Below are 16,495 nucleotides of genomic sequence, written 5' to 3'. Positions count from 1 at the left end.
TTTAAAGGTTGTGAAGAAAGGAACAGAATACATGATGGAGACCCTATGTATGTGGCATGCAGAACCTAAAATATTTACTATCTGACCCTTTACCCAAAAAGTTTCCCATACTCCGGAGCAATGGTTCTTAACATGCATCGAGTTCACCTGGAGTACTTCTCAAAACGCAGACTATAGGGCCCCATCCCTAGAATTTTTAACGATGTGGGTCTGGATTGGAGCCTGTGAATTTGCATTTCTGGTAATTTCCCAGTGATGCTGATTCTTTTGGTCTGGGGACCACAACTTAAGGACCACTACTCCTGGGGGAGACACTCTAAAGAGAAAGGGCCTCCTCCCTGAGGTCAAGGCACTGCCCGCAATTTGATTTTTTATCCATTAAAAACATTAAAATATAATTCATATAACATAAAATTCATCTTTTTAAAGTGCATAATTCAGTGGTTTTTTAGCATACTCACAATGTTGTGCAACTATCACTACTGTCTAATTCCAGGATATTTTCATTACTCCCCAAAGAAACTCTGTACCCACCACTCCCTATTACTTTCATCCTCCAGCCCCTAGCAACCCCTAATCTATTTTCTTATTTCTATGGATTTGCCTATTCTGGACACTTCATATAAATGGAATCGCAGTATGTGGCCCTCTGTGTCTGGCTTCTTTCACTTAGCATAATATTTTCAAAGTTTATCCGTGCTGTAACATGTGCAATTTAATTTTAGCTGTTATCTGAGCAGAAAAGTGTGTCTTTGAGCTAGTTTTCTTAGGACTGGAGATCTGGCTTCAGCTTTGCCCATTTCCAAAGGCAAATAGGAAAAACATTACCAGAGCTAGCCAGAGCTCGGAAGCAATTCTGCATTGATGTTCTTTCAAGAACGCACAATCCTCTTCTTTCTTTCTCAGCTCCTTAGGCCTCCTGGCATTCCTCCTCTCTTCACAGACAATCACTCTTTTGGAAAAGTGTGGAGTATGTAGTGGCTGCAGTTCAGAGGCATATTAGAGAGTTCACCCAAACTTCATCTCAGCTCTATTTTGTAAGGCTTCTCTGCTTTCTTTGAATTGACTCCTGTGGGATGTGGAAAGAAGTGGGTAGGTGACTAAAATGCCTTGGTGCAAGAAGTGCTAATCCAGACTGGGCAGGGTTTAGTATTTGCCCTGTCCAGTAGCTCAGTTTGAGCTCTCAGGTAAAGGGAGGAAGGGAAGTTGTGGCAAAATCCCCTGTGTTTGCCGAGATGAAACCGTTGCGGGTTTCCTAATGATGGTACCTGGCCTTTATATGTTGAGGCTAGGATTGAGACACTGTAATGAAAACAAGGTGGCCCCCTGCCTAGTACTCAATCTTCTTTTCCCCTAGGAAGTCTGATGGTAGAATGGATGAATTTCTAAGAAATTTAAGATTGGCAAAAATCCCTTCTTTAGCACTTGGGAAAGCAGGATCAAGATAGAGGCAGAACCAATTTCTTCACTCTTACCTGTTTCCCACTCACTTGAGCCAAGAAAAAACTCCTTCTGGGCTCAGCTATGGGCCAGACTGGGCCAGGCTGTAAAATGCTTTGGCAGGTTTTTGAGAGAAAATTGGCAGCTAGACAGCTGGCTTCACTGCCATGTGTCTTCATTTGTGCTTTTATTTCACCAACATTGATTGAGCTCATGGTTGGGCCCTGTACAGGGTGTTAGAGGGATTTCTCTTAAAAAATACGACCTGGTGTGCCATAGAAAAAGCAACAAATTGAATGGGAGGGGTCTGGCAGGAAGAAATTACAGATTAGATACGCTGTGTGGTGTTATGTGAATTCAGAATAAGAAACAAGGGGGTGGGAACTAGGAGTTTGTAAACAGGGAACTGTATGTGTAATGTGTAAATGAAGTTAAGTGCACTATAGCACAGTGCATTGGAGGATCTCATAAGTGTTTGGTGTGATCAGAATGTGTGGGAAATGTAGTGGCAGTAGGTGAGATAAAGAAGTATGCAGGGACCATAAAGGACCACAGAAAGGACCATATTGAGATGTTTGGACTGTAAATCCTTCAGGAAGTTGAAGTATTTTGACAGGGAAAGCCCTGAGGCGGTAGTATTTGGTTTTTAGGTGGTAGAGCACCCCTGCTGTGTAGGAAGGAAGAATTGGCAACTGGCAAAGCAGCAGGGAGACCATTTGTATTTAGTCAGAAGATGAGAACATAGATTGAAGTAATAGGGGTGGATTTCAGGGCTATTTCTGAGGTAGTCAATAGAATTTTATCTCTCAAATTTGGGGTGACAAAATACTATCTCGGGTAAAGATACTATCTCATAGGGAATTCAGTTGATCTAAGCTACTGCTTGAGCAGTTTGAGATTATGACAGGGACCCCGGTACTGTGGCTGTGCTTAAAGACAAAAGACATCAAAAGATTTTTAGATTGCAGTTGTCTTCGTTAAAAGCCCCCGGATACCTTCTAAAAGTAACTTATTTTACCCTTTAGAATTACCGTACCCCTCCTCTTTGCTATACCATGGAAATCTAGTACTTCCGCCACACTCAAGATGGCGACACCAGAACCAGCCTTTTCAACACACGTTTTGGGTGGCCCCGCCTCCCGATCAGAGCTAGTTCCGCCACTCTCTACGGAGCGGGACGCATTTACGCCGTCTCGCAGCACTCAAGATGGCCCGGCTTCCTCCTACTTTCCATTGGCTGGATTCCTCCGATTTTCCGTCCCAATGACAGGGCGGGACTTCGATTTGATCGACAGCTATCTTGACCAATGGAAGAAGGGCAAGGGCCAATGAAGCGCTGGAACTGGAGAACCAGCCCAGTGTCTGGGAGGGCGTTTGGGCTGGGGCGGGGTGGAGCAGAGCCGGAAGCGGGAGGGGAGAGTGAAACAGGAAAAGAAGGGAAGAAGGAAGAGGGAAGAGGAGGAGAGGGAGGAGGAGGAGGGAGGTGGCGGCGCCGTGGCGGAGGAGCAGGAGCAGGAGGGGGATGGAGAGGAGAAGGCTCCTGGGTGGCATGGCGCTCCTGCTCCTCCAGGCGCTGCCCAGCCCCGTGTCAGCCAGGGCTGAACCCCCGCAGGTAAGGGGGAGGGGGCGTTCGGGCCAGGCTGGGGGCCTGGGGGTCGTCGAGGCCCGGCTGGAAGGGGCTGAAGGAATGTTGTTGCCGTGAGTTGAGGGGTCCCGAGAGGGGCACCCATGCCTTGAGTGGACAAGATCTAAAGGGGCGTCGGTGTTTGGCTGAGGGACACCTGTGACGGTTTTGGTGTCAGGGAGGTAGCAGAGGCGTGGTGCCAAGCGAGTGAGGGGCCTTTGAGACGGGAGTTAGGTCAGGTGGGCTGGAATGACTGTGAATGGATAGTGGTGACAAGCGGGGGCCAATGGGGCGCATTCGTGTCCCCTGGTGTGCGGGTAGGGGTACGTGGGTTATTGAGCGGGCCTGAGAGGAAGGAGGGGCTGAGAGGATATTTAATTCAAGCCGGGCATTGGAAAGTTCTGAGGGCATCTTGGCCCCATTCTTAATGGTGTTGGAGGCAGGACTCTTGGAAGGCAGGTGGGATGAAGTAGACTGGGACCCCTCAGCAGCAGGGCACACTCTTACTAGGCTGGCTGGTCTGGGGGAGCCATCACCGATGCTGATCTGAGCCAGCTCCGGGTTTTGAGCAAAAGGTGGTGCTGATGCCAATACGGGCAACAAATGGAGCACCCCAGCTTTTCTTGCTAGGTGGCTTGCTTCTTATACGGGCAGACAAGCTTGCTTGTGCTGATTTCAGCTCCGGCTGGCATTTCGAAACCCTAATGGGAGCGTTACTCCTGGTGCCAAGTTGGGTGGGGTGCAGTAGGGGGAATCACCCCTCCTCCCCTTGTATTTGGCAAGGCTTTACCTTTCTGTTTTCTTCACTTTCTGTGCCCTGTCTTTTCAGAAAGGCATAGGCACACATACACACACACAGAACAAGATGACAGAGTCTATACAGCTTAGCACTTGAACTTTGTGTTGTGATCAAGAGTAGAAGCAGAATGCCAATAAAAATATCTTTTCCCTTGGAGTTGTGGGCCACCTTTTCACATATGCATCATGTTTTGCCCATTAGTATCCTCCATTTAAAACATTAATTTTTTTAATGAGATGGAATTCATGTAACATAAACCATTTAAAACCACTTAATTAACCATTTTAAAGTGAACAATTCATTGGCGTTTAGTACCCTCACAGTTTTGTGCAACCACCACCTCTGTTTAGTTCCAAAACATTTTCATCACCCCAAAAGAAAACCCCCCTGAACCATTAAGCGTTCCTACCTGTTCTCCTTCCCCTAGCCCCTAGCAACCATCAGTCTGTTTTCTGTCTCTATGGATTCGTCTCTTCAGGATATTTCATATAAATGGAATCCTATAGTATATGACCTCTTGTGTCTGGCTTCTTTCCCTTAGCATAATGTTTTCAAGGTTTATCCACGGTGTAGTGTGTACCTGTACTTCATTCCTTTTTATGGCTGAATAGTACTCCATTGTGTGGTTATACCGTACTTGGTCTGTTCATTTCTCTGTGGAACTATCCTCTGCTTTTCCCAAAGAATATACATATGTAAATTAGAAATCATATGTGAAAGGAGTAAGAGCTCATTTTCTGACCCAGTATGTTCCTTTTTCTAGGACTGGGACTCTTTTGTTATAGGCTTTGTTGGGGTTCTTTGTTTTCACAGTTAAAATCATAAACTGGCAGGAGAAATAGATTTTGTTAGAAAAGTTATAGCCCTTAGGGCTGGTATAGCTAAGAAGTATAGTTGTTTAGAGAACAAAATATAGAACAAACTATAGTTTTTCCTTTACACCTGCCTCTTTCTGTAAGTATCTTTAAAGGCTGTTCCCAATAACCAATAATTAACATTGCTAGAAGGTTGATTTAGGTCCGGGGCAGCCTTTGGAGGCAGGTGCCCTGGGCCTGTGGCTTGCATCACCCCAAGGGAGAGCAGTGATTGGCCTCCAAATCAACCATGGGAACCAGAACCATTTTTTTAACAGGAGGCAAGATAAGTGGAGGTTCCTTCCTAGCTCACGGGAGCCTGGGAAGTAGAGAGAAGGTGTGGGAGGGGATCTTCAGTCTCATGCCCTAATTGCAATTTGTGGATCACAAGCCATTTTCTTATCATTTCTTTGGCACTTACAATACTTATTTTGGGGACAGGGTGGCTTTTGTACTTTGTTCCATTTGGATGGATGCTAGCACCGACCAGCAGCTATTATGTGGTTACAGTTCCTGCCGAGAAGGGAAAGTTTTTGGGATGAGTAGTCTCTCTCATCCTGACCCCCTCCCCCAGACACTCCTACCCCCATCTCCCAGCCCCTTTCTCATTGAGTTCTCAATGATCTATCGTGAGAATTGTGTTTTGAATTTTAACCTTTGGAATGGAAGTTCCTATATAATTATTAACTCTGAATCCACCACAATTTTGTCAATTTAGTTTTTGTTTTGGTTTGGTTTTTGTTGATTTTGGCTTGTAGAAATCAGTGAAAAGAAAATTCAGAGACCGTTTTGGCATAGGATGTCTTTCAGGTACTCACTGTCCTTATTTCAACAAGTGGCTTCCAGCCAGCTCTGCATCGAGGAGGACTCTCTGTTCTCATTCCGAATTGAAAATGGTATGGGTACCTCATTGCATTTTTTCCCCCTTTAAACGGCTCTGTCAAATACGATCTTTTTTTCACACATGCATTTAATATCAAATATATGGCATTAGGCAGCTTGCTTGCCCTGGTACCAGCTCTGCACTGGAACAGTCATTTCCTGCCATCCTGGCCCAGACAAATTCATCCCCTTAACTCCCTTCTGTGATTAGGATCTTCGACTATATTTTCCTGTCATTGTAACTCAGATGTGATTCCTCGAATCCATAAAGAATAAAAAAGCAGTAGAGTCTCCGATCAGTAAGGCCTTGGCATTTGTCTCTTCCAGTTGAATTACGATGGAGATGTGTGGGTTTAACATCTTTTTCCATAAAGCGATCTGGCCAATGGGCTGGGCGCAAATCTGTAGAGATGCAGTCCTTACCTTTCCTCTGCCATGCTTACAACTTTGCGTTGGTTGGGGGCCTGAGTTCCTGATATTTTTTTTTCCCACCACACCCTCCAGTAGTATGCCCCTCCCTCCCCCTTTACTCACCTCCACTGCACCAGTTTTCAGTCCAAAAGCTTTACTCTTCTTTCTTAAATAGGGCATTTCAGTGCGACCACCCTCATTCCTTCTTGTAGAATAGTGGGATGTGAGACTTCCAGATCCTTATCCTCATTCTGTCATTTTCTTCTGCTTTATACACCAAAGTGAGCAGTTGTCTGAAATCCACATCATGAGTTGCTGTAAATCCTTTCAGGAGAATCCAACAAACATTTACTGAAATGTTCACTCTTTGCAGCACGCTCTTATTCCCAGGCACTGGGAACCCTCAAATGAGTAGCAGGATCCCCATCCTCAAGGAGCTACTAATCTTGTGGGAAAGACAGATAACACATAGAGTGACCTGTAGTCTGCAGGGATCAGCGTAATGGAAGTGCAGACAGAGGGCAGTGGGAACAGTTGCCGGGGGGGGTGGGGATTTGGGGAAAGCATCATAGAGGGGGAGGCTTTCAAGTTTGATAAGTTGGATGTCTATGGCCTAGGAAGGGGGAAAGTTTACTCCAGTGTGTAAGAGTGAAAATGGAGCGTTTGGAAGTAGCATGTAGTCTGTGGTGAAGGTTTTGAGTGTGGGTGTGTAGAGGACTGGGAAGGGAGGCTGGGACTCAAAACGGGGGCTGCAGTTAGATGGTAAGGAGGCCTTTTATCCTTCTGTGGAAGCAGTGCTGTCCAGTAGAATTTCCTGTGATGCTGGACATAGTCTATATCTGTGCTGCGCGTTTTACAGCCACTTAGCCCCTGTGGTTATTGAAGTGTGGCCAGGATAACTGAGGAACTCAATTCTTAATGACATTTAATGTTTTATATCAACTTTACTGAGACAGAATTCACATGCCAAAAGACTCATCCTTTTAAAGTGTGCAGAAAATGTTTTTTCAGTAAGTCACAGGGTTGTGTGACCATCACCACTATCTAACTGTAGAATGTTTTCACCACCCCAAAAAGAAACCCCATGGCCATTAGCAGTCCTTGCCCATTATTCCCCCTCCTCCCCTAGCCCCTGGCAACTGCTAATCTACTTTCTGTCTCTGTGGATTTGCCCATTCTGGACATTCCCTATAAATGGAATCATACACCATGTGGTCCTTTGTGACTGGCTTTCTTTCACTTAGCATACTATTTTCAAGATTCCTCCATGTTGATGTATCAGTATATCATTGCATGTATCCGTTTTTCACTTCTTTTTATGGCTTATTAATTTTCATTTGTATGAATGTACCACATTTTATTTATCCATTCATCAGTTGGACATTTGGGCTATTATGAATAATGCTGCTATGCACATGCATGTACAATTTTTGTATAGACATACATGTTTTCATTTCTCTTGGGTATGTATATACCTGATAGTGGAATTTCTGGGTCATATGATAACTCTGTGTAACCTTTCGAGGAACTGCCAGACTGTTTTCCAAAGTGGTATGATATTTAATTTTAACTAATTCAAATGAAATAGTCACATGTGGCTACTGACTATGTATTAGATAATGCAGATCTAACAGCTTTCCAGTGTGGAGGTGGAATACAGTGTAATGTAGTGGTGAGGGCATGGGCTCTGGGGCAGACTACCTGAGTTCCAACCTGATTCTTCCACTTAATATTGAGCAAGCTACTTCACCTTTTTGTGCCTCAGTTTTCTCATCTATAAAATAGAAATAATAGTACCTACCTTATAGGTTTGTTGTGAGGTGAAAAGATACAATATATGTAAAGCTTTTGGAATATACTTAGTGGTTATTAAATATAATAATAATTATCACTATTATTCTTATTGGTGAACCTCTGAGTGCATTGTGGTTGGTAAGTTAGTATCAACTCTCAAACTAGGTTCAGAAACAGATTTGGGGAGTTTGAAAGTGATTCTATCCTGATTCTGTTCTATATCTGAGTTTAGGTTTGTCTCTGTGGTCTCTTACTTATGTAGGTAGGTGGCTTTTCGTGATAAGTGAATGTAGAGTAGTGGCTCTCAAGGCCGGGAGGGTAGAGCTTAGTGGTAGAGCACATGCTTAGGAAGCATGAGGTCATGAATTCGATCCCCAGTACTTCCATTAAATAAAAACAAACAAACAAACAAACCTAATTACACCCCCACACACACAAAAAAAGGGTAGTGGCTCTCTATTGGGGACAATTTTGCCCCTTCCTAAGGACATTTGTCAATATCTGGAAACTTTTTTTTAAATGGAGGTACTGAGAATTTAACCCAGGATCTTGTGCATGCCAAGCATGTGCTTTACCACTGAGCTGTACCCTCCCCGCTGGAAACATTTTGATCATCAAAACTCAAGACCGCTACTGGCATCTGTGATGTGAAGGCCAGGGATGCTGCTCAGGGTACTCCTCCCACAGCAAAGAATTGTCTGGTCCAGAATGTCGGTAGTGCCAGGGTGGAGAAACCCTGGTGTCGTGGTACCTGCCATCCGCTTACCAGCTCTTGATCAGTATCACGGGATTTGAGGCCAGCCTTCCTATGAAGAGATGTGTGTGACATAACTTCTGAAAACAAACTTTAGGTGGGAAAGTTTAAAGCTTTCATACCCTCAATCTTTTTTTTTTTCTTCATACTCTGAATCTTGATTACTCTCAGATTTGTTGACGTAAGTTACCAGTCAGCTCTGCTTTGTCAGCCAACATCAAATATTTTGAAGAAAAGCACATTTCCTTAGTCTGTGGTTCAGTAAGCAGGTGAGCCTCCCTAAGTCACCCGATCTTGAACTTTCTTTCCTCTGGCTTTGGTCTGCCTTTGTGGTTTCCTTTTAAGAATGCATTTGTTTTCGCCCCAAGGAAAGCCTGATGGCCAGTTACTTTCTTTTCTTAGTGCCCTGCATGGTCCCATAACCAATCCAAACTGAGTCATGTTCTTAGAACTTTTTCCTTTCCCTATTCCAAGTCTTGGCTGTCCTCTCATTTTCAGCCTCATGAACATTAGTTTGTTCTCACACATTATCAGCCTGCGGAAACCATTAGATGCTCTCAGGGTCGCCACGAGGGAAGCTGACAGTCCTGGACCTCAGCAGGGCTGTGTCAAGAGGAGAGCCCTCTCTTTCGGGCCCCAGGATGCAGCTCATCTGTGGGTGTTGAGCACAAGCTGGCAACTCAGTGGATGCTGTGGGTATCCTAAATGGCTTTGGATTCAAATTCCAACTGCCCTTTGAATACCTGGGGGCCTCTTTCTTGCCTTCAGTTGTTGGACTAACATTTGAGAGACCATCAGGACGAGGTGCCGCGATGACGTGGGTTCATTCCTTGCCCTACAGCCTGGATTGTGGGCACTGCCGGGGCCACTGATCCCACTATAACCGCATAGACAGTGCAGCCAGTGAGTGACAGGGAGTAGTGACTGCAGGTCTTGGTGACCTGTCTAGGCAGTGGCATATGACAGTCTGAGATCTGACTGTGGGCCCCACCCTTCTGGCCCATCCTTTGCAGTTCCACTAGGTGGAGCAAAGTCTGGCCAAAAACCGACATGCATTGTGGAAACCACAAACAAAGAAATACAAATAAATCCAGAACATTGCAACCTGGGAGGTAAGGAAAAGGGAAACAAATCTCATCCTATTGAGTTCTGCAGCTTGTTGATACAATTCTGGGCTTTCCCAGTGTGGGAATTAAAGTAGGTCATCCTCTCAGACTTGTGAGTCTTGCCTGGATGGGGTTTTGGGGATACTCTCGCTTACTCAGCTACATTCCCATAGCTGGCTTTATTTACTTTGGGTTTTCTCTTTTCCATGCTTTCTTCTGTGGGAAAGCAGATGAGCTGTGTATCTTCTGTTCATGGTGCTGTCCTCACCCTCATATGCCGTGGTGCAGTTTTCATTCCCGACCTAGGTGTTTTAGAGAATTTAAACTTGTTTTGGAAGAGGTGAGAGTGACTGTAAGACGCTGCAAGAATATTTGTGGCTTGGAAGGGTGGGTCCTGGAGTGAAGTTATAAAAACATGTGTCTGTTTTGATTTTTAAATATGGAGCAAGACAGATCTCATGTTGTAACACTGTTCTGTTACACATTCTTGCAGATCAGAGGCCTACGGTTCATGGAGAAAAAAACTATCTTTTTCAAAATTGTACATGGCGCTTTTTGTTTGCCATTTAAAAATTATCTTCCTCATCTCAGATTCCACCTGGAAGTTTCACTCTGGTTGTGTTAAAAACCAGCCAAACACAGATACAACCAGAAAACACCCATAGCTTAGTTTATTGATCGGATTTAAATATTTGTGGTTTATTTGGGAGAGAAAGTTAATATTTGGCTTTCTACACTGGGTTGTTGGAGCAAAATAGCTCTTTGGGACTTGAATGTAGAGTTGAATAGTGTGAGAAGGTCATCCTGTGTGCTTCTTTCTTTTTTCTTGAGTCTCTTGTCTTTTTGCAAATCCCCTTGCTGCATTTGCAGTGGGGGTGGGGTGGGGCGGCAGGGGTCAGGGCGGGGGGTGGGGTGGGGTGGGGTGGGGGGTGGAGACAGAAAACCTGCACCGGCCTGATTTGGCACGGTCCGCTATGGCTCTCTCTCCATCTCCTTTCTTAGATCTGATTGCTGCTTTTCTTTGGGCCTTAAGTTACCTTTTACCTTTCACATCAGTGTTTTGTTTTGTTGGAATACTCAATGGATATTATTTTTTCTCAAAGTATTGTCAGTTTACAATGTTGTGTCAGTTTCTGGTCACATCAGTTTTTAATTACACAGAAATAACACATGCTCATAACAATGGTAAATGCAGAAATACAAAAATACTTAGAGTAAAAAGGAAAAGTTTGGTTTGGTGTGTATTTTTTGGTGGCTTTTCTGCTTATGCTGCATATTTATAGATATAATAATTTAACTCCTATATATAAACTCATACACACGCACACACATATATATAATAAATAAAATTGTTGATCTGGGTAGGGTTCCTTATTTTCTTTCATTTGTTTTTAAAGCAAAAATGGGATAGTTTATATGTAGTACTTTAACAACATGCACTTTTTTTTAACCTTAATACATTGTAGACTTTTTTTTTGTAGACTTTTTTTTATATTGCATACATACCTCTAATTTTGTTTTAACGTCTGTATGTTATTGCTTTAGACCAGGGTTTATTTAAGCATTCCTCTATAAGTGAACACACGTTGTGCCCAAATTTTTGCCATTTCACACTGTGCTACAGTGAACATTGTTGTGCTTATTTCTTTCTGCAGTTGTGCTAGATTCCTCGACGTGGAATTAGGGGTTGTGGGCTTACAGGGCATGTACATTGGAAATTAGGGGTCAATGATGCCAAGTTGCTCTCCAAAGCAGTTGTATCAGTTTACATTCCCATCAGTAGGGCTCATTTGCCCACGCATGTGCATGAGCATCACTTCTTCACTTCCTCCCTCTGCTTATCCTTGAAAATGCACCTTCTGACTCTTTAACACAGGCACCTGGGGAACATTTCCGTTTACTCCCTCAAAAGCCTATAGGTCTCTGATTTGCTAAGCTTCTAGTCTCCTTCTTGTCTGCAAACTGGTTGCTCCCTTTACTGTGGAACAGGATTCACCCAAGGGCAGTGAGCCTATAGCCGAAGGAGGGTAGAAATGCCTGCCCATGTGCTGAGAGAAGTGGTTTGTGGTCCCCTGGAAGATGTCAGGCAGATGGCCTGGAGCTGTTGACCAGATGCTGTGTGGCACCCAGGTCTAATTTCGTGCCTGCCCAGCCAACCTTCCGTGGTGATCGTCCCAGAAGAAGAGATGCTTGGAAGCAGTACTGCTGAGAGTGCAGACTCTGGAGCCAGACTGCCTCTGTATAACCTTGGGCTAGTTAGTTAACTCAATATCCTCATCTGTAAAATGGGATAATAACGCCTAGCTAATATTGTGGGTAAATTGAGTTATTGTGAGGATTAATTGAGTTAATATTTACAAAGCTCTTAGAGCAGTGCTTGCCACTAGTAATTACTTGGCAAATGTTAGCCTTTGTTGTTGTTGTTACTGCTTATTTTAGCTTTGGGGAACTTTAAGGCTTCCCTGTTCCCTCACTAACCCAAGATCTGTTTTCAGTGGAGGACTTTAAGAATATATTTTGCTCCACTCCTGATCCAAAATGCACGTGAATCACTTTCCATATCCTCAGCCTTTGCAGTCAGATGAGGGGTGTTTTCTTGGCATTAATTTTAAAAAATTAAGTATGAAATTATTTATTCTTAGAGCAGGTAAGTTAGGATACAGCTGTTACTCTGATAAGCACATTGTACCCTCTCGAGTGAGGGAGAGTGGGGGGTTACCACCAGCAAGGAAGTGTGCCGTTGCCTCTGGTGTGGGAGCTGTGGTTTGTCACTCATTCTGACTGCAGTGCTAGGGCCACACACAGAGCTCTGTGCTCTCAGCGCGCAGTGTACTGTACCGAGGTGAGGGGCGCCCTGGGGCTTATTGACACCTGTCTCCAACATTTGGCACTTCCTGTTCTGAGGTGAAGATGGTTTCTGAGGCTTTTTTTTTCTCTTTATAATAACAGCTTTATGAGATGTAATTCACATACCATAAAATTCGCTCTTCCAGAGTGTACAATTCAGTGGGTTTTAGTATATTCACAAGGTTGGGCTACTGTCACCACTATCTAACTTCAGAACATTTTCATCACCCCAAAAGAAATGCTGTATCAGCATTCATCCCCTCTCTCCCGATCCCCTCCCCCAAGTCCCTGGCAAACAGTAGTTTACTTTCTGTCGCTCTGGATTTTCCCATTCTGGACATTTCATGTAAACGGAATCATGTATCAGGTGCTATTTTGTGACTGGCTTCTTTCACTTAGCATAGTGTTTTCAAGGTTCACCCCTATTGTAACGTATCAGTGTCCTTCCTTTTTATGGCTGATTAATATTCCATTGCATGGTCGTAACACATTTTATTTATGTAGTCATCAATTGAGGGACATTTGGGCTATTTCCACTTTGGAGCTATTATGAATAATGCTGCTTTGAACATGAACATATCAATTTTTGAGTGGACATCCGTTTTCATTCTCTTGGGTATATACCTAGAAGTGGAATTGTTGGGTCATATGGTCAATTTTTGAGGAACTGCCAGACTGTTTTCTATAGTGCTACATTGTTCATCCCCACTAGCAGTGTATGAGGGTTTCAATTTTTCCACATCCTCTTTGGCACTTGTTATTGTCTGTTTTTTTGTTTTTTATCATGACCATCCTAGTAAGTGCGAAGTAGTATCCCATTGTGGTTTTGATTTGCATTTCCCTAATAACTAGTAATGTTGAACATTTTTTCATGTTCTTACTGGCCATTTGTATGTCTTCTTTGGAGAAATGACTATTCAGTTTGTCTGACTGAAGGGACAGTGGTATTCCCACGGAATCCCAGTGAGTGACTGCTCAAGGCAAGGTTCTCCTTTAAACTAGACTTTGTCAGGGCACTGGCACTCTCGACCCAGACATGCCACCATCTCTTCTCATGACCTTGGGCCAATTACTTTACTTCTCTGAGTCTTCATTGCTTCTATCAACGTGGCCCAGCTTCGGCTCTGAGGCAGCCATTTCTGCTGTAAGAAGTCCATGTGGTCACAGAAGTCTCCCATCTCTTGTGGAGATTCACGGTGCATGTGCTCAACAGTTAAACCTCTAAAGAGGGTCCTACAGTTAAGAAGCCAATATGAATCTCTTATCAGATCAGTGATTTGCAAATATTTTCTCCTGTTCTGTGGTTGTTTTTTTTTTTTTTTTCCACTTTCTTGGTGATGTCCTTGAAGCACAAATGTCTTTAACTCTCTTATCTTTTTTTTTCCTAGGGGGTTAGGTGATTAGGTTTATTTATTATTATTTTTTTGAGGAAGTACTGGGGAATGAACCCAGGACCTCATGCATACTAAGCTTGTGTTCTACCACTTGAGCTATACCCTCTCCCGAACTGTTTTTAATTTTGATGAATTCCAGTTTATGTTTTTCTTTTGTCACTTGAGCTTTTGGTGTTCCCTAGTTCTTTTTTTTTTTTTTTTTTAATACCTTTATTGTAGTAGTTGTTCCCCAGTTCTTTACAGGCTTTGTAAAGCTTAATATTATTTAGAGTCAAAAGTGGACAATTTTGTGGGGAGGGAAATAGCTCAGTGGTAGAGCACATGCACAGGGTTCTGGGTTCAATCCCCAGTATCTCCATTAATAAAATAAAAAAGAAAAGAAAATATTAGGAAAAAATGGTCATTATTTAGAATAGACTTCTTTAATTATTTTTTTTATTATGGAGCATTTTAAACATTTACAAAAATAAAGAGAATGGTATACTGAACCCCCATGTACCTACCCATCACCCAACTGTAGCAGTTTAGTGTCTTGGCCAGTCTTATCTATATCCACTTTGACTTCCATTCATCCCCAGTGAAACTATTTTGAAGCAAATTGCAGACTTCCTATCATTTCAACCATAAATAGTTCCGTCTGAATCTCTGAAAGATAAAAGGACTCTGTTCCTGAACATAACCACCCTCCCACATCACACCCTAAAAAACTGACAATAATTCCTTAATGTTATAGGAGAGGATCTCACGTGTAAAAATTTAAATTGGATCTAGGGGTAAAAATACTATTAGAAAATTCAGCTAATTATGACAGTTCTTCAGTTTTCCTACTCAGCCCTCTCTAAGAATTACACGACTTTAAAAAAGTTACTCCCCAACGGCACTCTGCAATCCTGAGTATCAAAAGTGCCCATCTAACCACAGCTTTCTCTGTTTTACTCAAACAGGTCTCATGGTGAAGTGTGAATCATGGCAGTCCTCCCCCCACCAACCCCGTCTTTCTCCTCAAAACTTTGTCTTTTTTTTTTTTTTTTTTTTGACACACATATCCATCTGCAACCTCTGCCCAGTATATAAAGTGAAAAATTAACTTACGACTTTTGCCCTCAGTTTCTAGTGTAGGGAGAATTTTTGGAAAAATCCTGTTCTTATCTGAGATTGCACAAATGTTCGGAGAAACCTGCGAAAATGAGGTGAGCTGCCAATATATCTTCTCTTTCAGCTCCCCCCAGACTTATGCTGGGCGTCCCCATCCTGTGCCTGGCAGGCAGTACTGGGGGGATCTCACGGCAGATGAGCAGTGCGATGGAGGGAGAGATGGAGCATAGAATTTGGAGGCGGAAAAACACCACAGATATGATGATGCTATGAACAGATGTTCCTTAAGAGAGGCTGTGCTATTGGAAACGTAGGAGATTTAGGGTTGAACAAGCTTCTTGACTTTGGGGGTCTTTAGAGGTTTAACTGTTAAGCACATGCATCATGAATCTCCAAAAAGGACAGCAAACTTCTTTGACCGCATGAGTCTCTTATCGCGGAAATGGCAGCCTCGGAGCGGTCTCTGGGCATGCTGATAGAAGGCAGGAAGGCTTGGAGAGGTAAAGTAATTGGCCCAAGGTCATGAGAACAGGTGATAGTGTGGTCGAATGCCAGAGCTCTGAGAGTCTGGTTGAAAGGAGAATCTGCCCCGGGGCAGTCAATCGTTAGGGTTGCATGGGAAGAACACCTCTGTCCCTTCAGTCAGAAACCCTAGGTCTAGTCCTAGGTCACCTCGCATCTCGAGATCATCAGTATACTATTGGGCAGGTGGGGCTGGGAATAACCCCCTGGCCCTCTCCCCAGCTGATGGAAGGAACGACGAAAAGGGCTGTGACCCTTTTCAAGTTTATGAACCTTGAGTTCTCTGCAAGGGTGGTGCTTTATCGTGTCTCTCACTGGTTAGTGCCACCTTTTCTGCAGTACTGAGCACACCTTGCCGAGAATGTGCATCTTGACCAAAGTGAAGGACTGTGGAACCATGGATGTAAGTGCAAAGATACTGGCATCTGCTACTTTCTTCAGGGAGGGACAGTGGCTTGCGATGACTTCTTGCTGTGAGGGGGATGCTTTCTCAAAGGCCCTTCTAGTGTTCCCCGCCTAAGCTTTAGGCTTATACAGTAGGGTCTCTCTGCCCACTTCTGCTCTGCTCTAGTGCTTTCTTCATGATTTGGACCCCAGGTCAAGGGGTTTTTAAAGTCAGTTTACTGACTGCTGTCATCCTGTGTTGGCCCGGGAATACAAGGCTCTGGTGTGGCCCGTGGTGGGGCGCTATGTTACGAAAGGGCTGCGCCTCCTGTATCTGGTGTGATTCCCTCTCCAGTTTCGCTGCCTTCAGTCATCCCGTCACATCTGGGACGTGTGTTCCAGAAGTTTCCCATCTCCCTGCAACTTATGGGAGGGACAGATTGTTTTTAATGTTTTCTTCTGGTGTTTTTGACCATCTTCTGGTGGTTATCGAATAGCCTAAGGAAGGAGGAGGTGATATTTGATTTACATAAGATCCAGGAAATGAGGAAATGCCCAGTGCCAGGAGCTGTGTTTCCAGTTAGGCTTT

At 43.8% G+C, this 16,495-nt stretch overlaps 1 protein-coding gene across 1 annotated transcript in view; it reads left to right on the top strand.

Moving 5' to 3' along the window:
- The first annotated feature begins 2,864 nt into the window (after positions 1–2,864).
- The window catches only part of WBP1L (WW domain binding protein 1 like), a 52,816-nt gene continuing 39,185 nt past the window's right edge, over positions 2,865–16,495 (top strand). Inside the window, exon 1 of the mRNA XM_010970978.3 lies at positions 2,865–3,052. Coding sequence (XP_010969280.2) covers positions 2,963–3,052 — 90 coding nt within the window. The 5' untranslated portion in view covers positions 2,865–2,962. The remainder of the gene's footprint in view (positions 3,053–16,495) is intronic.

Source organism: Camelus bactrianus, chromosome 11 (genome assembly GCF_048773025.1).
Source record: "Camelus bactrianus isolate YW-2024 breed Bactrian camel chromosome 11, ASM4877302v1, whole genome shotgun sequence".
Lineage (NCBI taxonomy): Eukaryota > Metazoa > Chordata > Mammalia > Artiodactyla > Camelidae > Camelus > Camelus bactrianus.
Note: the sequence above shows the minus strand (reverse complement) of the source record. Positions and strands in the feature narration are given on the sequence as shown.